The sequence below is a fragment of the Mustelus asterias genome, chromosome 11, assembly GCF_964213995.1.
Source record: "Mustelus asterias chromosome 11, sMusAst1.hap1.1, whole genome shotgun sequence".
NCBI classification, from domain to species: domain Eukaryota; kingdom Metazoa; phylum Chordata; class Chondrichthyes; order Carcharhiniformes; family Triakidae; genus Mustelus; species Mustelus asterias.
In genome coordinates this window covers 16,222,673-16,249,992 of record NC_135811.1, presented here as the reverse complement: position 1 = coordinate 16,249,992, position 27,320 = coordinate 16,222,673, and the positions used below count along the sequence as shown (strand labels likewise).

Here is a 27,320-nt window from a genome sequence, read left to right as displayed (position 1 = left end):
TATAAAGGCAAGCATACCATATGCCTTCTTCACCACCTTCTCCACCTGTGTTGCCACCTTCAAGGATTTGTGGACTTGCACACCTAGGTCCCTCTGTGTTTCTATACTCCTGATGACTCTGCCATTTATTGTATAACTCCTCCTTACATTATTTCTTCCAAAATGCATCACTTCGCATTTATCCGGATTAAACTCCATCTGCCACCTCTCCGCCCAATTTTCCAGCCTATCTATATCCTGCTGTATTGCCCGACAATGCTCTTCGCTATCCGCAAGTCCAGCCATCTTCGTGTCATCCGCAAGCTTGCTGATTACACCAGTTACACCTTCTTCCAAATCATTTATATATATCACAAATAGCAGAGGTCCCAGTACAGAGCCCTGCGGAACACCACTGGTCACAGACCTCCAGCCGGAAAAAGACCCTTCGACCACTACCCTCTGTCTCCTATGGCCAAGCCAGTTCTCCACCCATCCAGCCACTTCTCCTTGTATCCCATGAGCCTTAACCTTCTTAACCAACCTGCCATGTGGGACTTTGTCAAATGCCTTACTGAAATCCATATAGACGACATCCACGGCCCTTCCTTCATCAACCGTTTTTGTCACTTCCTCAAAAAACTCCACCAAATTTGTAAGGCACGACCTCCCTCTTACAAAACCATGCTGTCTGTCACTAATGAGATTGTTCCGTTCTAAATGCACATACATCCTGTCTCTAAGAATCCTCTCCAACAACTTCCCTACCACGGACGTCAAGCTCACCGGCCTATAATTTCCTGGGTTATCCCTGCTACCCTTCTTAAACAACGGGACCACATTCGCTATCCTCATCTCTCTTTCTCCTGGTCTGAGGCTCCCACTGGATGGCCCCTCTGCTCCACAGCCTGCGCTGGACTATCAGCCACCCACTCCCCCCAATCAGAGGCTGAGCAGTTCTGCAGCAAATTTCAAATGTGCCCATCTTGTCATGGACCCTCTGGGAGGCTCCCGCAGATTGCCTGGGTTATGCAGACCCCAGTATGGGAACCCCTGCTTTAGACTTTCAATGTGAATATCTGGACAAATCACAGTCTGCATTCAAAAGTATAGTGCGGCTAACTCATGGTTAGCAGGTAAATGCAAACTGACCAGCAAAGACTTATGATCTTACTTTCCCTCCTCCGTGCATATTCTAAACAACGTTGCCCTGGTTGGGAACTCCACAGCTGGTCATTTGTAGGTCTTGCGCATGTATCATTACAGATTGAGGGTCCAGCAGAGTCAGATGATTAAGTCTGCATCTACCTGTTTTGAAGCTGCTTGTTTCATTTCTAATGTGTGTGTCAAATCAGCTCCCTCATACAATTAGACTATGGTTTCTCTATCATTAATTGCTAAAATAAAACAAACAACATGGGGAATTGGCAAACCAGTGAGTGGACTTGTATACTAGCCTTTCGCCTTCAAGAAAACCTTATCTGCTGCCTGCAAAGAACTAACCTGAAATACTGAGTCAACTCAATTTCTAGGTGGCCTGGGCTAACGAGACAATATGGGCACTGATCTGATAATCACAAATAGATGATTTTTAAGAAATAAAACCTCTACATGGCAGTTCCGACGTTTGTAGCGAATGCTTTTCCCAAGTGAGAAAAGTTCATTTTCAAAACTTCTCCTCAAATACGATTTCCCATTGTAAAATATTCTCCAGCTTTAATTTCAGAGTTCCTTGCATTTAGTTTATTTCATTGATTGACATCTGAATAGCAGTCAGACAATTATCTGTGGAATTCCCCGCCCAGTGAAGCAGTTGAGGCTACCTCATTGAATGTTTTTAAGGCAAGGCTAGTAAAGGAATTAGGGGTTATGGTGAGCAGGCGGGTGAGTGGAGCTGAGTCCACAAAAAGATCAGCCATGATCGTATTGAATGGCGGAGCAGGCTCGAGGGGCCAGATGTCCGACTCCTGCTCCTAGTTCTTATGTAATTGTTTATGGCATCAATTCATTTCTGTTCTATGATAAATCAATAACATTTTTTTGCACTGCTAACTGTTGAAGGATGATTTGACTCATTAGTTCAAAAGGAAGTGTTATTTGATGATAGCCTGAGTTATTCCAAAATATTTTAAAATGACAGAAGATTTCTAAACTAATACTTACTGTGGTTTTAGACCGAGGGCTGCAGTCACCAGTTGGAGATTCCTCTGGGACATTGACCTTCATGTACGTGTTTGGAGTGTTCAGCCACCTTGTCTTTTCCCGCTGCTGTTTCTGTGCCAGGAATTTGAGGGGAGAGCGTGGCAGAGTATCATCTTCAAAGGAAAATGCTGTGACAGTTGCAGGGATTTCCACCTCACTCTTGTGTCTTAGTTTTTCTCTTAAAATAGGGTGCCTGTAAGTGTAGCCTGTTCTGTAGCCCTGAGGAGAGAAATTAAAGAGGATAACAACTGCATGGGCATTTGAGGGAGCTGATTTAACAGACACATTAGAAGCAAAACAAGCAGCCTCAAAACTGATAAATTTATGAAGAAAAAGCAGAAAAACCAGCCAATAATCCAAACACAAATGCAAAATTCTGAACCAAAACAGGAGAGGGACATGGCAATAAAAGTTCAATTTCATACAAACAGCACTGAAAGTTTGAGTCCCATTTGGATGTTAACATACCCATTTGCTATATCAGTTAGTAGGATGATGATGTTAGAAGTGGGCGTACTGCAGGAAAATACAATAACAATGTTTCGAGTTTATCCAATTAACCAAACAGAAATAAAAGTAGGACACGCAAGAGCACTGCATAGATAATGTTTGTATATTTTAAATTTACTCATAGAAGGTGAATAGCATTTTTAACAAGTTGTATTTACACAGTTTTGTCACCCTGAGTTACACAGATCTTTCTCTTAGAATGGGTATAGAAAAATTGCAAGTTCAAAATAGACTTCATTTATATAACTAACATGCATCTGTAGTAATAAAAATATTAGCTTTTTGTCGTCGACTCATCAGGGCAAATACAAAAGTGCCAACTTCATTGCAATATTAATGTAAGGCTATTTGTGACACTAATAAATAAACTTACTTTTTGGTTCAAGGCGGCGGCTCACCACCACTTTCTCAAGGACAATTAGGTATTGGCAATGAATTATGGCCTAGCCAGCGATGCCCACATCACATGAATGAAAAAAAGTTCCTATGTAATTAATATAAGGTGCAAGGTTTGAATATGTTCCTTTTGCTTGCATAGAACAAATCTTTGTGCATAATGTGTGTTACTTCCAGCCAATGTGAATGAGCCGTTACAAGCACAATTGGTCATCTTAAATTTGTTGTTATTTGAGCTATTATCGCACTCAGGATTGCTCAGAAAAGGCTGCTAAATCATGGAATCATATCTAACGGTAGATGTTTTGTTTTGAGTTTTGCCAGTTCGAGCAAATTCTGCCTGTTACGAACAATTGAAGGAGCATGCTGTTTGTTTCAATTAGCCAATTCTAGGAAGGATGACTTACATACCTGGCATTGCACCAGCACTGAAATTCACACACAAGTTGCTCAAATCTGTGGTAGGCAGAACATCTGTTTGGGCTGACATCAACATGCCTCATAGTCGAAGACACAAAAAAGCATCCCAAAAATAGTAGAAAGTCAAAAGGCAAAAGAGAGGGAGGAATAATCACTATCACTGGAGAAAGAAATAACGGGGGAACCTAACGGAATTTAAGGCTGACAGGGACTGAGGAATGGCTAAGAGATGTTGTGAATATCTAGTTCATAATTCATATGTTTTAGAAAATAACTTAATTTTAGGAATTAAAATGTTAACTGCAGATAAATGGGATGGGGTGGATTAGATAAGCAACCCTGAAATAAATGTAATTCAAACAAGCTTGAAATTAATTGAGGTTCGTTAAACGCTAACTTATGTTTATCTTGCAAGGTTAGAGTTGAAGTGTAAACACTGAATAATAAATAATTCCTTGATAGAGTGTCTATTGTCCATAAAAGCTAGCAATTCGATGAAAGGTGGTTGTAAAACTCTGTTAGATATAAATTATACACATGGGTTGCAGAATCTAAGAGTAGCTTTTGCTTATATTTCTGGTTGAATCATCCCAAAGTATATCATGTTGCCAGAGCGATAGTGATTCAAGGTGGAGCATTGGCAGAAGGTTCTTTTGCTCATTTTATCTGTGTGTGTAGGCTGACAGAAGCAGGTGTAGGAGCAGGCAGATGCAGCTGTAACTTTGCTTTTGCGAAGACTGCATCTCACCAGATTGAGAGAGACAACAGGGAATGATAGTTAGGCCTGCATTTCAGAGATAAATACTAACTTAATCGTTCACTGCATGGGGCTCTATCTCAGTTTGGATTGTGAGAGAAGGAGCTGGGAGATTTTCCTAGTTTGGAGCTAAAGCAAGAAATCTACAGTGGTCCTCACAGAGCCTTGTGGCCGAAAGCAGTCAGCAGAGTTAGCTTGGAAGTTGTGGGAAGTCAATGGATGTCTACCAATAACCCAAACAAGGAGATGAGACATTTGTAGTCACCATGCCAGTAAAGTTGGAGGGGCGCATAGCCAAAAACTAATGAAATGACCTTCACTGCAGAGGAGTAGCTGGAATATCTATAAGACAGAGATAGATAGGTTCTTGATTAATAAGGGGATCAGGGATTATGAGGAAAAGGCAGGACAATGGGGATGAGAAAAATATCAGCCACGATTGAATGGCGGAGCAGACTCGATGGGCCAAGCGGCCTAATTCTGCTCCTATGTCTTATGGTCTTAATATGAATCTTAAAGGTTCTGTAAGAAAAAGGAACTCTATTTGGGGGATGGGGGAATGATGGAGGAGCAAAAAGTAGAACTGAGGTTATAACATAAGTATTTCTAAGCGATAATGTTGTCAGTGGTGCTTGCTTTGTTTAATTTCATTTTATCTACAATATCATTTGTTGTTTAAAAACATGAAATCTTGTGGCGTACTTCTGTTAGTTAATTGACGTATTTGGATTCCTTTATTAAATGTTAAAGGTCCTGAACCAGATCATAACACAGAAAACAGAGTCAGGATAAATTCATCATTTTCAGGATGTCAAATTGTTACTACTGGAGTTCCACAGGGAGCAGTGCTGAGGCCTCAACTATTCACAATCTATATTAGTGACTTGGATGAAGGGACTGACTAGAGCCAAATTTACTGACTATACAAAATAGGTAGGAAAGCAAGTTGGAGGAACAGTGTGCAGGGGTATTCGGAAAAGGCAGGGGAATGGCACTAAGTTATAATGCTCGCTTAGAAAGCTGGTGCAAACGCAATGGACCAAATGGCCTTCTTCTGTGACGTAATAATTCTGTGATTTGAGAGTACATTCATCTGCAAAGGGATATAGCTATATTAAGGGAGCGGGGAAAAAATTGGTAGATGGAGTATAATCTTGTAAAATGAGAGGTTGTCCATTTTGGCAAGTAGAATAGAAAATCAGAATATTTAAATGGGAAGATGTTGCAGTACAGAAGGATCTGGGTGTCCTTGTACAAGAGTTATAATTAGGAAAGGAAATGAAATGTTGACCTTTGCAAGGGGGATGGAGTAAAATATTAGGGGTGACTTCCTACAATTATATTGGGTATTGGTGAGTATCTACAGTACTGTGTATAGTTTTCTTCAACCTACATTAGAAGGGACATACTTGCAATGGAAGCAGTTCAGAGAAGATTCATAGACTGGTTCCTGGGATGAGCAGTTTGTCTTATGAACAAACGTTTAGAAAGTCTGGTTACAGGGAAGTTGTCACACCACAAGTTCAGTCAGGTAGATGGGTGACTACCAGGAGAGACAGGCAGGTAGTGCAGGAGTCTCCTGTGGCTATTCCCCTTCCAAACAGGTATACCGATTTGGATACTATCGAGGGGGATAGCCTGTCAGGGGGAGATACCAGCAGCAGTCAGGCCTGTGGCACCACAGCTGTTTCTGCTATAGAGCAGGGTCTGGCAAACAGCAAGCGAGCAGTAGTAATAGAGGACTCGCTAGTTAGAGGCACAGACAGGCGTTTCTGTGGCCGCGATCGAGACTCCAGGATGGTGTGTTGCCTCCCTGGTGCCAGGGTCAAGGATGTCTCTGAGCGGTTGCAGGACATTCTTAAGGGGGAAGGTGAGCAGCCAGAGGTCGTTGTATATATTGGTACTAACGACATAGGTAGGAAAAGGGATGAGGTCCTGAAATGTGAATATAGAGAGTTAGGTAGAAGGCTAAAGTGCAGGGCCTTGAAGGTAGTAATTTCTGGACTACTATCGGTGCCACGTGCTAGTGAGAGTAGGAATAGGAAGATTAGGCAGATGGAATGTGTGGCTTGAGAGCTGGTGCAGGGGGCAGGGATTTAGATATTTGGATCATTGGGATTTCTTCTGGGGAAGGGGTGACCTGTTTAAGAGGGACGGGTTACACCTGAACTGGAAGGGGACTAATATCCTGGCGGGGAGATTTGCTAGAGCCACTTCATAGAAATCATAGAAACCCTACAGTGCAGAAGGAGGCCATTCGGCCCATCGAGTCTGCACTGACCACAATCCCACCCAGGCCCTACCCCCACATATTTACCCGCTAATCCCTCTAACCTATGCATCTCAGGACTCTAAGGGGCAATTTTTAACCTGGCCAATCAACCTAGCCCGCACATCTTTGGACTGTGGGAGGAAACCGGAGCACCCGGAGGAAACCCACGCAGACACGAGGAGAATGTGCAAACTCCACACAGACAGTGACCCGAGCCGGGAATCGAACCCGGGACCCTGGAGCTGTGAAGCAGCAGTGCTAACCACTGTGCTACCGTGCCGCCCCTTGGGAAACTTGGGAGGGTTTAAACTAGTTTGGCAGCGGGGTGGAACCCAAAGCAGTAGGGAGACAGAAGAGAAGGTTGGGGACAGCACAAAAGTTAAAGAGAGCACATTAAATAGTAAACGCAGTGTCAGTAGTCCTAGTACCAGACAGATCAGGCAAAAGCAAGTCAGAGAGCAAGGGAAGTCCAGATTAAACTGCATTTATTTCAATGCAAGAGGCCTGACGGGCAAGGCAGATGAACTCAGGGCATGGATGGGGACGTGGGGCTGGGATATTATAGCAATTACTGAAACATGGCTAAGGGAGGGACAGGACTGGCAGCTCAATGTTCCAGGGTACAGATGCTATAGGAAAGATAGAACAGGAAGTAAGAGAGGAGGGGAAGTTGCACTTTTGATTAAGAAAAACATCACAGCAGTACTGAGGGGGGATATATCCAAGGGTTCGCCCACTGAGTCTATATGGGTAGAACTGAGAAATAAGGAGGGGGAAATCACTTTGATAGGGTTGTACTATAGACCCCCAAATAGTCAGCGGGAAATTGAGGAGCAAATAAGTAAGGAGGTACCGGATAGCTCCAAGAAAAATAGGGTGGTAATGGTAGGGGATTTTAACTTTCCCAACATTGACTGGGACAGCCATAGTATTAGAGGTGTGGATGGAGAGAAATTTGTTGAGTGTATTCAGGAGGAATTTCTCATTCAGTATGTGGATGGCCCAACTAGAGATGGGGCAAAACTTGACCTCCTCTTGGGAAATAAGGACGGGCAGGTGACAAGAAATGTTAGTGAGGGATCACTTTGGGACCAATGACCATAATTCTATTAGTTTTAAGATAGCTATGGAGAATGATAGGTCTGTCCCAAAAGTTAATATTCTAAATTGGGGCAAGGCCAATTTTGATGGTATCAGGCAGGAACTTTTAACAGTTAATTGGGGGAGTCTGTGGGAAGGCAAAGGGATGTCTGGTAAGTGGGAGGCTTTCAAAAGTGAGTTAACCAGTGTTCAGGGTAAGCCCATTACTCTTAAAAGTGAAGAGCAAGGCTGGTAGAAGTAGGGAACCCTGGATGACTCGGGATATTGAGGCTCTGGTCAAGAAGGGAGGCACATGACATGCATAGGCAGCTGGGATCAGGTGGATCCCTTGAAGAGTATAGAGGGTGTAGGAGTAGAGTTGAGAGAGAAATCAGGAGAGCAAAAAGGGGACACGAGATTGTTTTGGCAGATAAGGCAAAGGTGAATCCAAAGAGCTTCTACAACTACATAAAGGGCAAAAGAGTAACAAGGGAGAGAGTAGAGCCTCTTAAGGATCAACAAGGTCATCTATGTGCGGATCCACAAGAGATGGGTGAGATCCTAAATGAATATTTTTCATCGGTATTTGCTGTTGAGAAATGCATGGATGTTAGGGAACTTGGGGAAATAAATAGTGATGTCTTCAGGAGTGTACATATTACAGAGGAGGTGGTGCTGGAAGTCATAAAGCGCATCAAGGTAAATAAATCCCTGGGACCTGATGAAATTGTGGGAAGCTAGGGAGGAAATTGCGGGTGCCCTAACAGAGATATTTGAATCATCGATAGTCACAGGTGAGGTGCCTGAAGACCGGAGGGTAGCAAATGTTGTGCCTTTGTTTAAAAAGGGCTGCAGGTAAAAGCCTGGGAACTACAGGCTGGTGAGCCTCATATCTGTGGTGGGTAAGTTGTTAGAAGGTATTTTGAGAGACAGGATCTACAGGTATTTAGAGATGCAAGTACTGATTAGGAACAGTCAGCATGGCTTTGAGAGTGGAAAATCATGTCTCACAAGTTTAAATGAATTTTTTGAAGGGGTAACTAACAAGGTAGACGAGGGCAGTGCAGTTGTTGTTGTCTACATGGACTTTAGCAAGGCCTTTGACAAGGTACCAAATATAGGTTGTTGCATAAGGTTAAATCTCATGGGATCCAGGGTGAGGTAACTAAATGGATACAAAATTGACTTCAATGACAGAAGCCAAAGGGTGGTTGTAGAGGGTTGTTTTTCAAACTAAAGGCCTGTACCAGTGGTGTGCCTCAGGGATCGGTGCTGGGTCCACTGTTATTTGTCATTTATATTAATGATTTGGATGAGAATATAGGAGACATGGTTAGTAAGTTTGCAGATGACACAAAGATTGGTGGCATAGTGGACAGTGAAGAAGGTTATCTAGGATTGCAATGGGATCTTGATCAATTGGGCCAGTGGGCTGACGAATGGCAGATGAGAGATTAATTTAGATAAATACGAGGTGATGCATTTTGATAGATCGAACCAAGGCAGGACTTACTCAGTTAATGGTAGGGCATTGGGAAGAGTTACAGAACAAAGAGATCTAGGGGTACATGTTCATAGCTCCTTGAAAGTGGAATCACAAGTGGACAGAGTGAAGAAGGCATTCAGCATTCTTGGTTTCATTGGTCAGAACATTGAATACAGGAGTTGGGACGTCTTGTTGAAGTTGTACAAGGCATTGGTAAGGCCACACTTGGAATACTGTGTACAGTTCTGGTCATCCTATTATAGAAAGGATATTATTAAACTAGAAAGAGTGCAGAAAAGATTTACTAGGATGTTACCAGCACTTGATGATTTGAGTTATAAGGAGAGGCTGGATAGATTGGGACTTTTTTCCCTGGAGCGTAGGAGGTTGAGGGGTGATCTTATAGAGGTCTATAAAATAATGAGGGGCATAGATCAGCTAGATAGTAAAGATCTTTTCCCAAAGATGGGAGAGTCTAAAATTAGAAGGCATAGGTTCAAGGTGAGAGATACAAAAGTGTCCAGAGGGGCATTTCTTTCACACAGAGTGGTGAGTGTCTGGAACAAGCTGCCAGAGGTAGTAGTAGAGACAGGTACAATTTTGTCTTTTAAAAAGCATTTAGACAGTTACATGGGTAAGATGGGGATATGGGCCAAACGCGGTCAATTGGGACTAGCTTAGGGGCTTTAAAACAAAAAGGGCGGCATGAACAAGTTGGGCCGAGGGGCCTGTTTCCATGCTGTAAACCTCTATGACTCTATGACTTAGCAGGTGGGCCTGTACTCGTGAGAATTTAGAAGATTAAGAGGTGACCTATGCTGAAAAATACTAGATTCTGAAGGGCCTTGATAAGGTAGATGCTGAGAGGATATATCCAGTTAGGAGGAAATCTTGGGGGTACAATTTCAAAATAAGGGGTGCCCATTTAAGATGGAGATGAGGAGGAATTTCCTCTTTGAAGGTCAATGGTGTTTGGAATTCTCTCCCCCTGGCATGCAGCAGGGGCAGGATCATTGAATATATTCAAGGCTGAGTTAGACAGATTTTTGACTGATAAGGGAGTCTAGGGTTATGAGGCACAGACAGCAATGTGGAGTTAAGGCCAAAATCAGATCAACCATGATCTTACTAAATAGTGGAGCAGGCTTGTGGGGTCAAATGGCCTACTCCTAGTTCTTGTGCTCTTAACCCCACAATTTTAGTCTGCATCTATTTATAGAGGGCTCAAGTGAATGCCCAGGTAATGCCCACTACCTTCATAAAATTAACAAGCAATGGGAAAATTCCTTGACAATGCAGCATTCCATTATTACTGCTCTGAAGCTTCTGACTAAATAATGTACTCAAGTCCTGGAGTGGGGTTTATAACCCTAAGCCATCCAACTCAGTGCAGGTGCGCTATCACTGAGTCAAGGCTGACACCTTTTATTGTAATATAAGCCCAGTTCCAATACTGCCAAAAGTAAATGCACTGGGGACTCTACTCAAAAGCAAGCTTTTACTCAGGAGCTCATTAAAATAAGACACAATGAAAATTTGTAATTTTTAAAAACATGCATCACTCCTATAACACAACTTCCTTTTGCACTTTACATGTCACGAAAGACATTCCATAGCTTGAAAGAAAACAGTGAACATTAAACAGAAAGGAAAAAAGGAAAGTTAGCTACATGGAAAGATAAAGAGGTTTGGCATGGTAGTGACTGCAATAATTGCTACAGATAATGAAGCAAAGAACATGGACCATTCCAGGATTGAAACGAACTAAGGGTTACTGTTGGGTATGTGGCTGAAGGGGCAGGCTTTGAAGACCTTTGAAAGCAAGGATCAATATCTTCAAAATGTACGTACCAGATTGTCCAACATTCTCATCATCGCTTCAAATTCTTGTTCTCCAATTCTCCACTTCTGAGCGACTCCCATATTGACTCCATCAATAGCCACTTTTTGCGTGAAAGGCTTGAATTTTTCCAGATCCAGTAGCAGTAAGTTATCCACACTACCTGCACTTGCCAAGGCCCGGACCTTCAAATAAATTATTTGGATAAAAACGCAAAGATCACTCCCAGGTTTTAAAACAATCAAATGTGTCAGCACACAGAAGCAATGCTTCGAGAACCATTCTTAGAAATATTTTCACTGTCCAAGTCGTACATTGATAATGCACAGACATTTTATAGCATAGTGACCTTCAGATCACTCATGACATCACTTCACACAGATTAGGAATTTACCGCATATCTGTTCAGTTTAATATAGTGAGAAGCATTGTTTATTGAAAACATTGTATCATTTGTAATTAATGGGCCAATAGAAGTATAAAATTGCAAAATGATTCATTACTGTAATAAGCAGTCTGATGATGTAAAATCTATTCGGTTAATTTCATACAAAGAAACTCCTCTTTTTCTAAAAACTTGGAAACCAATTCTGTTCATAAATGTACTTCAATAGATTGCATTGTATCTGGGCCAATTATGATTAATTACCAAGAGTGGGTTGAATCTAAAGGGAACTTTCTTCTGACAGAGATTCGTAAATGCTATAATTATTGACTTAATTAATATTTTGCCATCAAATTTTGCAGGTGATTTGAATGCATGTTTCCCTATCTAAAGTTCTATCTTTCTAAAGGTTTCTACCTGCTTCATGCTTGCAAAGGCTTATAAAGTTTCCATAAATAGTAGCAAACCTGAAGTTTTGGAGATTTTTAGAATACAGCAAAGGAGCAGAGGAAGGCCAAGAAACTGATAAAGAAAGGGAGTACAGAGTATTATGCAAACTAGCAAAAAACATGAAATTGCACTGTAAGAGCCTCTATAGATATGTGAAGAGGAAGCGTTTTGCTAAGATAATTGAGAATCCATTGCAGGCAGAGCCAGGAGAATTCATAATGGGGAAATAGAGAAATAGCAGAGAAGCTAAATGATTATTTTATCTGTTTTCACTGAAGATAATACAGGAAATCTCCCCCTATGTAAAGATCCAAGGGACAACTGTGAATGTTGAGTTCAAGGAAATTAGTATAAGAAGGTTGCACTGGAGAAATTGTGACTGAAAGTTGGTAAGTCCCCAGGACCAGATATTATGCATCCCAGAGTGCTGAAGGAGATTGCCATAGAGATAATTGATACATTGATATTATCTTTCAAAATTCTATAGAATCCGGAATGGTTCCTGAGGATTAGAAGGTAGCAAATGTCACCCCACTATTTAAGGAGAGAGGGAGTGAGAAAACAGAGAATTACAGGCCTGTTGGCCTTACATCAGTAGTAGGAAAATGCTCAAATCTATTTATAAAGGATGTTATAAATGGACACTTGGGACAATCATGATCTGATTGGGCCTAGTCAGCATGGATTTATGAATGGGAACTCACGTTTGATGAGCTGGTTAGGAGATTTTTGAAGATGTTATTAACAAAATTGATAAAAGAGAGTCAGATGATGGATCTAGTATATTTGGATTTTCAGAAGGCCTTTGTTCAAGCCCCTCACAAGCAGTTGATTAGCAAAAGCATCGGAAAGGAGGCAATATACTGGCATGGATTATGGATTGGCTAACAGGCAGAAAACAGAGTAGGAATAAATGGGTTATTCTCACATTGATAGGCTGTGGCTAGTGGGATCAGTACTTGGGCCCCAGCTGTTTACAATATATATCAATGATTTGGATGCAAGGACTAAATGTAATATTTCCAAGTTTGTGAATGATACAATACTAGGCGGGAATGTATGTTGTGAAGAAGATGCAAAGTGGCTACAGGAAGATTTGGACAGACTTGATGAGTGGGCAAGAACATGACAAATGGAATAAAATTTGGAAAAATATGAAGCAATCCACTTTGTAAAAGGAACAGATGTTCCTTAAATGGTAAGAAATTAGATAGTGTGTGCAAAAGGCTTTGAAGTGTCTGATCAACTATGATCGTATTAAATGGCAGAGCAGGCTCAACAGGCTGAATGGCCTACTCCTGTTCCTATACGTATGCTTCATAGGTTCCAGTCTGATAAAGCAACTAAGACAATGCCTCATATATGAAAGGTATATGACCTTGGACAAGGGAGGGGATCATAACCGAAACTGACCATAACCAGTAACAGTTTGCATTTTACAATGTGGTGAAACACTTGAAGACGTTTTATGGTAATAGTTGGAACAACACTGTTATAAAAGACAGTTTAAAACTTTGGTTTTATCTTTATCTGCTTCCAAAAAGTGTAAAAAGTTGATGAAATAATTTCAAAGCTGAGGGATGTGAACACCAAACATGTTGCCATTGATAGTGGAGCTTGCCAACTGCAATAGAGCGCTAGAATAAATTTCATAAGTGAGGTTGGGGCAGAATAGATATTTATAAACACAAGTGAGCTTGGAATAAGGAATACAGGAATGACAAATGTGGTTGGAGTTTTCAGTTATTAAAATTTGTGCTGAGTGGTAGTTGGCAAGGGGGAGTGTTGCAGCAGAGGAGAATCAAGGTGGCGAGATTGGATGAGAGTTTGAGAGGATGGGAATTAGTCATGGCAATTCCATGTTAGGTGTTGAATCTACAAGAGGCAAATAGTAATCTACATACAACTGGCTTCCGCCTGGCCAAGCAGTCATAGAAGGGGACAGAATTGGGGAATTGGTGTTAGCAGAGCTCATTGGATAGCAATCAATAGAAACTGTGGTTGACTTTTACCCTTATTTTTGATAATAGCCAAGACAATCCTTCCTCTACCTTGGCTGAAATCATGTAATTATATAGAGACCAGTTACTAGACAGAGAAATTTAAATGCTTCTTAGATCGTTTACCACATAATGCATATACCAACGACATCATGAAAACATTATAGAAAATGGGTTAATTAAGACATTACTCAGTTAGCCAATATGAAGAGATCAACTTCAACACTAAAGCCTGTTCAATAAAAATAGGAACCAGGTACTCAACTAATCAAATCGGGTTGTTCTAAGGTATCATTTAAATGAATTGGTACCAGTTGTACATTATTCTCTGTATTACCTGGATCTCACAGGCTAACTGAACAGTGTAGACGTAGTGAAAAGCTTCCTCTATGGTCTCACCCAGTGCTATTATACCATGGTTTCTAAGAACCAACACCTGAAAACAAAATCATGATTAGAGATAGCAGAAAGAAAATGAACATTTAGGTACAGTGTAACTCAACAATCAATTTAAAACAGTAATTTTTCTGTTTTACGTTTATTAACAATGTTTTTTTCTTTCCTTGCTCTTGTCTTTCTCTTCTAAAGGCACTGAATCTTGGTTCCAAATATTCCAATTTTCTTATCTATGCCTAAAAGCAAACATTCTACATGTGTAGGCCTAGATGGTGAATATCGGAGAGTATCTCACAGACACAATGGCTCCACAGACACAAACCATAAACAGCCCTTCACAGCTAAGCTTAATCAGGTCACAGAATAGAATCTTACAGCACTGAAGGAGGTTATTTGGCTAGCTGTGCCTGTGCCAGCTCTTTGCAGAAGCTCCAAATTTATTCTCACACCACAGCTTTTGCTTCATAAGCCTGCAAATTAGTCATCTACAAGTACAGGTTCAATTGCCTTTTGAATGTTATTGTAGACTCAACATTGAGTTCAGCAATTTCAGACCGTAATGTCTGCCTGCAAACACCGCCCTCCCCACCCAGTTCTGAGGAAGGTTTTTGATTTCAAAAGTAAATGGTTTCTCTATCCACAGGTGCTGTCTGACCTGCCTGAATATTTCTAGCAATTTTTACTTCAGATTTCCAGTATCTGCACAGTTTTGCTTTTGAAACATATTTTACACTGGGTAGCAAGCTTTGAATTCTTAAATACTCTCTGCTCAACTTTGCTGAGAAATTGTTTAAACTGCATTACAACCGTAGCAATCAATCAGCGATTCAGAGGGTTGTTAGCCTTCGGTAGTTTGCCCAATTTTCTATTTTTCATGTCCTAGACAGCGCCAGTAAGTTATTAATTCAAGCTATTCGGCTGAATGGTATTCCACCATAGTTTGAAAGATACTGAACCCAAATATAGTACTTCCATTGCTGTAGTGGTTGAGATCAACAGACTTATTAGCACAGGTCAAAGATTCAAGATCAATCAAACATTCTCATTTGTTGTCTTACAATGCTGTGTGAGAGGTGGGGGAGAAAGAGGTGGGATAAAATCAGCAACATCAATTGTCCACTTTAAACATAACAACAGCTACTGTGATCTGACCTTGCAAGCTGTGCCTAGACACTTCTGGAGCTGAATTCGGTCACTCTCTTCATCAAGTGAACCATTATAATCATAATATGCAACACTGCCCACAATCAAGGCCTCTTGGGATATTGGCAGGATACCACACTTCATGGTTGAAACCTGTGGTTCGGAGGGAAAACAAATAATTTTCAATATTTGAATGTGAAAAATGTTGCACGGTTTAAAACTTAAATTATAAATTTTTTAAAAATCACTTACAGCAGCAGCTGCTGGTGTGTATATATGTATAGCACATCGAACATCTGGGCGTATTGCATAGATGGCTGCATGGGGGCTGAATGATGCTTGGTCAATTCTCAGATTCGTGCTTCCCTGGTCCACTACTTCACCTAGTATGTTAACTTTCACCTATTTATAGAAAAGCACACGTGATGAACTGGTATGATCCAGGCCATTTTTTTAAGAGACCGTGTAAAAAAAACAAGTTAGTCTTCATTGTCTGCTTGTATCATTTACTTTCGTTTGATTCTCAAACAACAATGCTGTTCATTAAAATGCATCACAAGTGCTGGAATTCTACCGCCTCGCCCGCCATGGAATCAGAGCAGGCGGCGGGGGGGCAAACAATGGAAATGTCCGTTGACCTTAGGTGGGAATTTCCGGTCACGCTCGAGCGAGGCTGTAAAATCCCACCCCAAGATATTTTTGATGATAGAAACCTTTTCAGACCACTTTTAAATTTCTAGAATATCAATTGTATTGTCTTTCTTATATATATATATATATATTGTCTTTCTAATGCAGACCCTTTTTTAAAATGAGTTATGAACAGCTGAAATTGTATGTGCAGTATTAAAAACATTTCATCATTAACTATACACAAATACAGAGACACCAAAAGGTTCTTGACTTAATTTTCATGCTGTGCTGGACTAACTGATCTCAAGTGCAATGTTCCTGATAGATAGGAGAGGAAAATAATAAACCAATCAATCTTGATTATTTTGATGCGATTCCTACGAACGTCTACATTGTGGCAAGGATTTGACTTAAGGCAGAGATGAGTGCGACTTTGCTTTGAGGGTCACAAATCTTTGGGACTCTCTTCTCCAGAGCATAATGAAGATGGGTCAATAAATAATTTTAAGGCAGAGGAGATAGATTCATCAACAAAAGGGAGTCAAATGGAAATGTGGAGTTGAGGCCACAATCAGATTAGTCACGATCTTACCGAATGATGGTGCAGATTCAAAGGGTCAAATGGCCTACTTCTACTTTATATGATAAAATTTAATATAGATGAAGAATGGTTGATAACCAAGGGCGAGACTTTGGAAACCAACAGCTGTCAGAGTCGATGCAAACTTGATGGGCTGAATGGCCTCCTTCTGCACTGTAGGGATTCTATGATTAGTCTTCACCAATTTTCTCTTCATAAACCTATAGAAACGCTTAAAATCAGTATTTATGATCCTCGCAAGCTTACTCGCATCTTTTCTCCTTCTTAATCAATCCCTTGATTCTCCTTTGTTGAATTCTAATCCCAATTCTGCTCCCAATCCTCGGGTCTGTTGTTTTTTTCTGGCCAATTTGTATGCCTCAGTATTGGATCCAATGCTATCTCTAATTTCCCTTATAAGCCATGATTTGGCCACTATTCCCGTTTTACGCCGGAGAGGAATGAACAGTTGTTGCAGTTCACCATGTTCTCTTTGAATGTTTGGTATTGCCTATCCATCATTATCCCTTTACGTAATGTTTCCCAATCCATCATAGTCAACTCATACCTCATATCAAAACAGACATGACTCAACACATCATGACTATCTCACTCTCGGCAGAAAAAATTATACTGCATGTCGAGAATATGTGTGTGGTGATATAAACAGGGCCTAGTTTTAAGGCTGATAAAATTGGATATCCTAAATTAAAGAATTGGGCACATTGAAATCAAACACAGTCAAACCGCAGGCAGGCCAATTGTACAATACACAAATGTGTCTGGGCCTGACCCATCAACCACCCATCAAAGGTCGTTACACTCTACTTGAGACTTAGCAGGAGATCATGGCACCTCATTGAAATGCATCGGTCTATTGTTAGAAGCCCAGATCGGGCCAGACTTTCTGTCACCAAGAGATCCTGATAACAAGTTTAACAACATGGAGATGGACACCTGGGGGGCGGACCCTGGTGTCCTGTCAGGCAGACATCAAGAAACCCACTGGGTATTGGAACCCCCTCCTGGGACCTCATTGGCCAGAAGCCAGAGAAGTTTCTGGAAAGGCAAGCAGGCTGGGGATAAAGGGACACGCTCAGAGGCACACAGGAGCGAAGACTCGACAGGGGAGACAGCCGTGGCCATTCAGAAGACTGACCAGACAAGGAAGGAAGGAAGAAGCGGCCATCGAGACTCACCTTCGTGACAACAGACCAGAGGGACTCAGAGAATCGGGCCTGCAGTTTAACCAAGCCATCTTTACGGGTAGTATACTTGAATCTGCTGGGGTATCCTCTTGTTTTATGTGGGTAATTTAAGGGTCAATAGTATTATTAATAAACTTGTTGAACCTTTACCTGTGTTTGTCCTTTGTCCACCTTGCAAATAAGGGCACCGGGGTAAAACCTTGGAGTAAGTAAACTGGTTGAAAGTATCTGAGAATTAACAGGTACAACACGTGTCATACTGATTAATTCTCAATTCCCTCAAGAAGTTGGTGATAAGTCAGTTTCTTGATCTGATACAATCAGTGTGATGCAAATATGCCCACGGTATTGTAAAGTAGGGAAGTCAAGGAATTTGACCTAACAACGATGAAGACGATATTTTTCCAAGTCAGGGTGGTGTGCAATTTGGGCAGCAACTTACAGAAGCTGGTGTTCCCATGCACCTGCTGTCTTTCTCCTTCTAGATGTTATATCCTGAAGGTTTGGAAGCTGCTGTCAAAGAACTCTGGGTGATTTCTGAAACACATTGTTGTAGATGGTACACATCGCAGCTACAGTGTGCCAGTAGTGACGGAAATGAACATTAAAGGGATAGATGGGTCATCAATCAAGTGGGCTATTTTATCTTGTATGGTGTTGAACTTCGTGAATTTTACTTGAGTTTGACTCACCCAGCCAAGTGGAACGTATTAGAAACGTAGAAAATGGGAGCAGGAGTAGGCCATTCAGCCCTTCAAACCTGCTCCGCCATTCAACATGATCATGGCTATTCGTCCAACTCAAGTAACCTGTTCCGGCTCACCCTCCCATATTCTTTGATCCCTTTAGCCCCAAGAGCTATATGTAACTCCTTCCTGAAAACAAAATGTTTTGGCCTCAACTGCTTTCTGTGGCAGACAATTCCACAGGCTCACCACTCTGGGTGAAGAAATTTCTTCTCATCTCAATTCTAAATGGTCTACCATGTATCCTCAGACTGTGACCCCTGGTTCTGGACATCCCCACCATCAGGAATATCCTTCTTGTACCTGCCATGTGTAGTCCTGTTAGAATTTTATAGGTTTCTATGAGATCCCCCCCCATCATTCTTCTAAACTCATGAATATAATCCTAACCGACTCAATCATTCCTCATAGGTCTAAGGAATCAGTCTGGTAAACCTTCTATTAGTACTCATGGTTGGTGCCTTGTGGATGGTGGAAAGGCTTTGGGGAGTCAGGACATTATTTCAAGGGGTTGGAGTATACGAGTAGGGAAGTCTTGCTGCAACTGTACAAGGTACTGGTGAGACCACATCTGGAGTACTGTGAGCAGTTTCGGTCCCCTTATTTAAGGGAAGATGTTATTTCATTGGAGACAGTTCAGAGAAGGTTCACTTGAATGATCCCTGGTATGGAGGAATTGTCTTATGAGGAAACGTTAAACAGGTTGGGACTCTACTCATTGGAATTAAGAAGAAATCATAGAAACCCTACAGTGCAGAAGGAGGCCATTCGGCCCATCGAGTCTGCACCGACCACAATCCCACCCAGGCCCTACCCCCACATATTTACCCGCTAATCCCTCTAACCTACACATCCCAGGACTCTAATGGGCAATTTTGGGCAAGAATGAGAGGTGATCTCTTTGAAACATATAGGATTAAGAGGCTTGACAGGGTAAATGCTGAAGGATGTTTAAGTGTATTTATTGGTGTCACAAGTAGGATTACATTAACATTGCAATGAAGTTGCTGTGAAAATCCCCTTGTCGCCACACACTAGCACCTGTTCGGGTACACTGAGGGAGAATTTAGCATGACCAAAGCACCTAACCAGCACATTTTTTGGACTTTGAGAGGAAACTGGAGCAGCTGGAGAAAACCCACGCAGACATGGGGAGAACATTCAGACTTCGCACAGACAGTGACCCAAGCCAGGAATCAAATCCTAGTGCCTGGCGCTGTGAGGCAGCAGTGTTAACCACTGTTCCACCCTCATGGGAGAGTCTAGGACCAGACAGCATAGTTGCACAATAAAGGGGAACCAATTTAAGACTAAGATGAGGTGGACTTTCTTCTCTCAAAGGGTTGAGAGTCTTTGGAACTACTTGCCACAGAGAGCTATGGAGCAGAGTCCTTATGTATGTTTAAGGCTGAGATGGATAGATTTTTGGTAAGTAAGCAAATCAAGGCTTACGGAGAAAGGGCAGGACAGTGCACATGAGGAATGTCAGTCAGCCTTGATCCTATTGAAAGGCAGAACAGGCTCGAGGGGCAAAATGTCCCACTCATGTTCCTATTTCTTATGGACACAAGATACTGAGCACAGAATATCCAGCCTCTGACCTATGCTTGTAGTCACAGTAGTTATGTGCCTGGCCCAGTTAGGTTTCTGGTCAATTGTGACTTCCAGGATGTTGATGGTGGATATCTGATGATGACAAGTAAACTGAATGCAAAGGAGAGGTGGTTAGACTCCCTCCTGTTGGAAATAGTCACTGCTTGGCATTTGTGTGGCACAAATATTACTTATCAGCCCAAATCACAAGGTTGTCCAGTTCTTTCTGCACCAGGCACCAACTGCTTCATTATTTCAGGAGTTACGAATGGAACTAAACACTGTACAATTATCAACAAACATCAAGTTCTGACCTTATGATGGAGGGAAAGCCATTGATAGAGCAGTTGAAGATAGTTGTGCCTAGAATACTGTCCCGAGGAACTCCTGCAGCAAAATCCTGGGGCTGACATTGATTATTGGCCTCCAGCAAACACAATCATCTTTCTTTGATGCTACTCAGTGTAGAGTTTTCCCCAATTCCTATCAATTTAACTAGGGCTCTTCGATGTCAGATTTGATCAATGTCATTTTGATGTCAAGGGCACTCACTCTCGCCTCACCAAAGGCTCTCATGAGGTCCAAAGCCGAGTAGTTCAATACTAGGTTAATACTGTAAAACAGTACTCCCAAAAATGTGGGTCTTGGAATAAAACTTTGGATTTGCGTTTTCTGAGGCAGTAATGGCTGTGTTGAAGCTCCAATCAAGTGTTAGCATCTGCATTTCTTTAGATGGTGGGTGCAGCCTAACTGACTGATCTCTGAGGCCAGATTCCTGCTCTAAGAAAGTCACTGAAACAGCAGCTGCTTTTTATTTAAAAATCCTACAGTTTAAACAATGCCTGCGCTCAGAGATCTTCAAAACCCTCGCTTGGAGGGTTCTCCACTCCCTTCCTCTCACAGCTCAAAGCACCCCCTGGCTCTCGCTGAGTCACAGCAATTTAAGCTTCAAAACAAGCTCACAGTGTGAAAAAGTTTGGGAAGCACTGCTGTAAATAGAACTTGGCACAGGGACTAAAATTACAGTATGCATTAATTCTTGTTTGATGTTTTGCATTCTTGCCATTTTGTGTGTTATGTGCTTTTAGTTATTTATTAAAGGTAGTAATGTGCTTAGGTTAACAGGCCTCCGTTTCCTTTGATGTGGCATATGCAATCTCAATTATCCACATGACAACACCACTCAAATATTATAAAAGGCCTCTCAAGGCTACTTTCAAATCCAATGCTTTCTTGCAGGCTCCAAAAATCAGTAGCCTACATAGCGTGATCCAGCTTTTTTTCAACTCATGCGCAGTGATGTTGAAATAAAACATTACCGGAGTAAGAAAGCTCCTCAAGCAAAATGGTTAAGCTTTTGAAATATGGATTTTTTAAAAAACTGGCTTGGATCACCTTGAGGCACTGCCATGAGGGCTATATTCCTTGTACTTCAACAAATGCCAACCTTTTGTTCCTCATTATATATGGGAAAATAGCAGTCCATGAAGACCGATCAGGAACTTTGTCAGCAAGTTTCCGTGGAGAGAACTCAAATGTTAACATTTCAGGTATTACCGTTCATAGGTTCATTCCACAGATTGCTGCCTTATTTGCTGAGCCATTAAAGCATTTTTAGTTTTTGTTACTCAAAATTAATCTGGATTTAAATGGAGGTCTAATATCACCCAACACCAAGATTTTTCTAGTTTTAAACAAAGAAAAACTCAAAGAAAATCCCCACATTGCAAATGAAAGCTGATTTTATGATTGTTAAAGAATCTGTAAGCATACAATGACATCATATAACCTTTGAGAACATTTTTAACTCACTCATGTTGTAGAGGATCTCCATTCCGAAGTGACAAAAAATTTAAAGCACTCAACCGAAGAATCCAAGCAAATAGCTCCCATCTGAAACATCACACTGTGACTCTCCAGCATTTTTTGCTTTTCTTGCAGGTTAAAGAACATACTTTTTAAAATTCATTCGTAAGATATGGGCATTGCTGGCTGGCCAGCATTTATCGCCCATCCCTAGTTGCCCTGGAGAAGGTGGTGGTGAACTCTGCAGCAGAAGCAGTGGGATATTCTCATGGAGGGGAAAAAAATCCCAAAAATAACTTCATAAATTATTCATTGGGTGTAAATGCTTTGGGACATCCTGAAGTTGTGGTGAAATACATTATATAAATGCTAGTTTCTTTCAATTATTTGACTTTAGATTTCATTGTTTGTGAACTGATTTTGATCTCTAATCGTTACTCAAATAAATACCGTAAAACCTTAAGTTCTGAAAAATGATCTGCTGGAGCATTACCAGTTACACTGATCTGGAGAGGAAATATGGCTCATTAACTTCATTGAGTATCTATAGCAAGTGTTTATTCCCTAACATTGTAAGCCCTCCTAAGTTGTTTCCCCCCAGCCTCTGTTTGCTATGTTAATATATAAATATTAACCTATGCTGGTAATTTCGAATGTAATTCAGCAGAACAGTCTCATGCAAAGAAATTTAACCAAAATTGCTTTCCTCTTCATGCATGCTAATTAGTGTCCATTAATGTATGCTTTATGGAGTTATATGTCATTGGACTGGGGTAAGCACAGTAAGAAGTCTCGCAACACCAGGTTAAAGCCTAACAGGTCTATTTGGCAGCACTAGCTTTCAGAGTCTCAAGCTCCTTCATCGGGTGAGTGAGGACTTGTGTTCACAAACAGGGCATATACAGACACAAACTCAATTTACAAGATAATGGTTGGAATGCGAGTCTTTACAGGTAATCAAGTCTTAAAAGGTACAGACAATATGAGTGGAGACAGGGCCAAGCACAGGTTAAAGAAGTGTGTATTGTCTCCAGCCAGGACAGTTCGTGAGATTTTGCAAGCCCAGGCAAGTCGTGGGGGTTACAGATAGTATGACATGAACCCAAGACAAACACGGGACATGGTGGACAGAGTACCCTTCATCGTCCAGTACGTCCCAGGAGTGGAGAAGCTACGACATCTTCTCCGGAGCCTTCAACGTGACATCGATGAAGACGAACATCTCGCCAAGGCCATCCCCGCACCCCCACTTCTTGCCTTCAAACAACCGTACAACCTCAAGCTGACCATTGTCCGCAGCAAACTACCCAGCCTTCAGGAGAACAGTGACCACGGCACCACACAACACAGCAAGACTCTGCAAGACGTGCCGGATCATCGACACGGATGCCATCATCTCACGCGAGAACACCATCCACCAGGTACACGGTACATACGCTTGCAACTCGGCCAACGTTGTCTACCTGTTACGCTGCAGGAAAGGATGTCCCAAGGCATGGGGAAACCATGCAGACGCTACGATAATGAATGAATGAACACCGCTCGACAATCACCAGGCAGGAGTGTTCCCTTCCAGTCGGGGAACACTTCAGCAGTCATGGGCATTCAGCCTCTGATTTTCAGGTAAGCGGCCTTCATAACACATGACAACGCAGAATCGCTGAGCAGAAACTGATAGTCAAGTTCCGCACATGAGGACGGCCTCAACAGGGATCTTGGGTTCATGTCACACTATCTGTAACCCCCACGACTTGCCTGGGCTTGCAAAATCTCACTAACTGTCCTGGCTGGAGACAATACACATCTCTCTAACCTGTGCTTGGCCCTCTCTCCACTCATATTGTCTGTACCTTTAAGATTTGATTACCTGTAAAGACTCGCATTCCAACCATTATCCTGTAAATTGAGTTTATGTCTGTATATGACCTGTTTGTGAACACAAGTCCTCACTCACCTGATGAAGGAGCTTGAGACTCTGAAAGCTAGTGCTGCCAAATAAACCCGTTGGGCTTTAACCTGGTGTTGTGAGACTTCTTATTATGGAGTTAGTCAGAGAAAAGACTGCAAGAATAACAATGAATTGTAATACTCGTTTCAGGTTAATGATGAAGCAGCTCAATCAGTAATAAGTTACATAAGCTACAGAACTATTATCTCCCGAGCAGATATTGCCCCCCTGGCTAACCTAGAATTCTAAAGGCTAGCAATTATATATTAAAGGACCACTAATTATATTGTTTTGTAGCAATCTGTTTAAAAATAAAACTGAACACAAGGTGACCGGTCTCCAGTTTAGGGCTGCCATTTTTATTACATTCCTGAGGCTCAGTTCAGAAACATGACATAAGACTAACGACTGGTGGAAGAATCCATGAACCAAACAAGCAACAGATAACGCTAGGCAAAGACATGCCATTGCTTCAGTACCAAACTCTGTAAACTGAGTAAAAATCACTTCATAAATCCTTTCCAGAACAAAAAAGACCTTATGATCAGGACAAAAAGGATACTGGCACTAGAAAATTGAGAAGTCCTCCAGTTTTCCATTCAGTCAAAATCAGACACTTCCAAATCGGGTTCTGCACAGTAAAGCCCTGATCTCTATCCTAATATTAGAATACATTACATTGCACCAATGTGACATTTTCCTCACCAGCCATCTTATGAACTGTCCGAAGTACCTAATTTTGTAAGCAGATTGAAGATGACAGTAAAAAGGTGCACTTTCTGACTTAATTTAGGATGACACTGGATTAGAATAGAAAGCTGCCCAACAATCACAACAATAAATACTCCTAAAATTGATGCATTGCAATGTAAAGCTGCAATATTCTGATAATTAGGTAAAACCTAACAACAACTTGCATTTCTATCAGGCCTTTAACAAAATGTTCCAAGGTGCTCCACAGGAGCATTATAAAGTAATATTTCCACAAAGAAAATAAACAGAAGACCAAATACTCATCAAAGAGGCTGGTTTTAAGCAACATCTTAGAGTAAAGAGAGATAGAGAGGTTGAAAGATGGGATTCCAGAGCTTAGGTGGCCACAGCTGCAGCTGCCAATGATGGAACAAATAAAATCAGGTTTACAAAGGTCGGAAGGCCAAGGATTGATTTAAAATGAGTTTAAAAATTAAATAAACATTTACTTAACTTGGAAGCAATGTATGTCTGTGAACACAGGACTTAGGGAATGGACAGCAGAGTTTTAAATGATCTCACATTTTAGAGAGTAGAGTGGGGGAGGAGTATGTTGCAATAGTCAATTCCAGAGTGAACAAAAGTATTGATGAGGGTTTCAGCAACAGGTGAACTGAGGCAGATGCAGGTGATGTTAAAAAGGCAGAAATAGGCTTCCATCTTCCCAATATTTAACTGCAGGATACTTTTGCTCATTCACTACTGTCAGATAAACAGCCTGACAATGTAGAGATGGTGGAGGGGTTGAGACAAGTAGTGGTGTGACAGAACTTGCTATCAAGGACAGATTCTCAGAATCATGAAGAGTATGGTGAATGGGTGAAAAGAAAAATTATTGGAGCTCATTCTCTGGTTAAAACTAAGTAGGTAAGTCTAGTCACACCCAAAGGATGACAGTAAAGAGGCATCAGAGGAGTACGGTGTGTTCAGTCACGTCAAAGACTGCAGACCTATCTGGTTCACTAATGTCCTTCAGGGAAGGGAATCTGCTGTCATTACCTGGTCTGGCCTACGTGACTCCAGAGCCAGAGCAATGTGGTTGACTCTCAATGGCCCTCGAAGGACAACTAGGGATGGGCAATAATTGCTGGCCAGCCAGCACCATGTCGCACGAATGAATAAAAAAAAGACAGCTTGAAGGTAATTTTACCTTTGTCACAATCATATAAGCTGTTGTTTATGACTTTGATAAGCTGCTTGGGAGGTAACAGTATGTTCAAGGACTTTGAAGAGACAATGATGTTGGAGATGGAGCAGTAGTGTGCACCGATGGGGGTGTAGGGAAAGTGGTGGTGGGTTTTTATGAGGAGGGGGTGATAATGGCAGATCTGAAGGAGAGAAAAAGAAATGATGGGAGATAACTATTAACTGTTTCATTAACATTCAAAAGGAAGTTGGATCACCAGCAGTTTAGCAGGAATAAAGAGGCAGGGATGGGTCTCGTGAACACGATAAGCTTGGAGAGGACATGAGGAGAGAAAGGTGAGGAGCTAGAGAAAAGTGCAAATTCGGGGCAGAAGGGAAATTTAGAGGAAGTTTGATCAGGTGAGCTAGGGGAAGAGGGGGAAAGACAGAGAAGTAGCAGAGGCAACAGATCCAATTGTCTCAACCTGAGTGACAGAAATTCATGAGTTCCTTATACTTGTTAGAGGTGAAGATGAGGGAAACAGGGTAGAGGAGTTTTAAGACAATGGTTCACAGGAGTTCCCAACTGGGGATTCGTGAGAATGTTGCAAGGGGTCTGCCAAAAAATAATCAGAGAATGTGTAGAAAATAAAGACTAGCATAATAACAGACAATTCATCGTCAGAGTCAGGACAAACGGTGACCAAGATGCCTTGACAATCATGGGGTGGTATCCAACGAGGATGGATCAGAGCCAGAATCTGGGATTTGACTGAATTAAAGAGAAACAAAAAAAAGCCAGCTGGTGCACAAGACAGTGGTAGAGAGATGGAGAGGGGGGTGGGGGTGGTGGTGGTGGTAGGGCAAGGAGATAAAATACTGATTCTTTACCAAGTGAACAGTGCTGAGAATTGCTGCCAGGGAGAGTGAGAGAAAGGAGAGGAAGACAGTGTGAACACAAGAGAGGCTGAGATTTTAAAGCTTCATCTATTTCTCCAATGGCTTTATGTGTGCCAAATCGGATGGCAAAATTCTGTGTGTGTGTGTGTGCCTGTGTCATTTTACAATCCTCTCACCCTCAACAGAATTACTGTCTGCTGTACCATTGGAAATTAGACACCGATAAAAAAAACAAGATTTTGCTGGAAATCTGAAATAAGAGTTCTAATGGCAGGTCATCAATCTAGAACATTAATTCTATTTCTGTCTCTCTACAGATGGTGCCTAACCCACTGAGAATTTCCAGCGTTTTCTGTTTTTATCTCAGTGGAAATTAGATTTGTGTCCAGTATCAAATAATAAAATGCATAAAATAATGACGGGCATAGATAGGGTGAACAGTGGGAAGCTTTTTCCCAGGTCGGAGGTGACGAACACAAGGGGACACAGGTTCAAGGTGAGGGGGGCAGGGTTCAACACAGATGTCAGGGGGACGTATTTTACACAGAGGGTGGTGGGGGCCTGGAATGCACTCCCAAGCAAGGTGATTGAGGCGGACACGCTGGGATCGTTTAAGACTTACCTAGATAGCCACATGAACAGACTGGGAATAGAGGGATACAAACGAATGGTCTAGTTGGGCACATGAGCGGTGCAGGCTTGGAGGGCCGAA

At 41.7% G+C, this 27,320-nt stretch overlaps 1 protein-coding gene across 11 annotated transcripts in view; it reads right to left on the bottom strand.

The window, feature by feature from the left end:
• The window catches only part of add3a (adducin 3 (gamma) a), a 238,662-nt gene that overhangs the window by 26,568 nt on the left and 184,774 nt on the right, over positions 1 to 27,320 (bottom strand). For all 11 annotated transcript variants that reach the window (XM_078223185.1, XM_078223180.1, XM_078223179.1 and 8 more), the window contains 5 exons: positions 15,569 to 15,718; positions 15,326 to 15,469; positions 14,115 to 14,213; positions 10,954 to 11,127; positions 2,143 to 2,400 (listed from right to left, as the gene is read on the bottom strand). In XM_078223185.1, the coding sequence (XP_078079311.1) occupies positions 2,143 to 2,400; positions 10,954 to 11,127; positions 14,115 to 14,213; positions 15,326 to 15,469; positions 15,569 to 15,718 (825 nt within the window). The remainder of the gene's footprint in view (positions 1 to 2,142; positions 2,401 to 10,953; positions 11,128 to 14,114; positions 14,214 to 15,325; positions 15,470 to 15,568; positions 15,719 to 27,320) is intronic.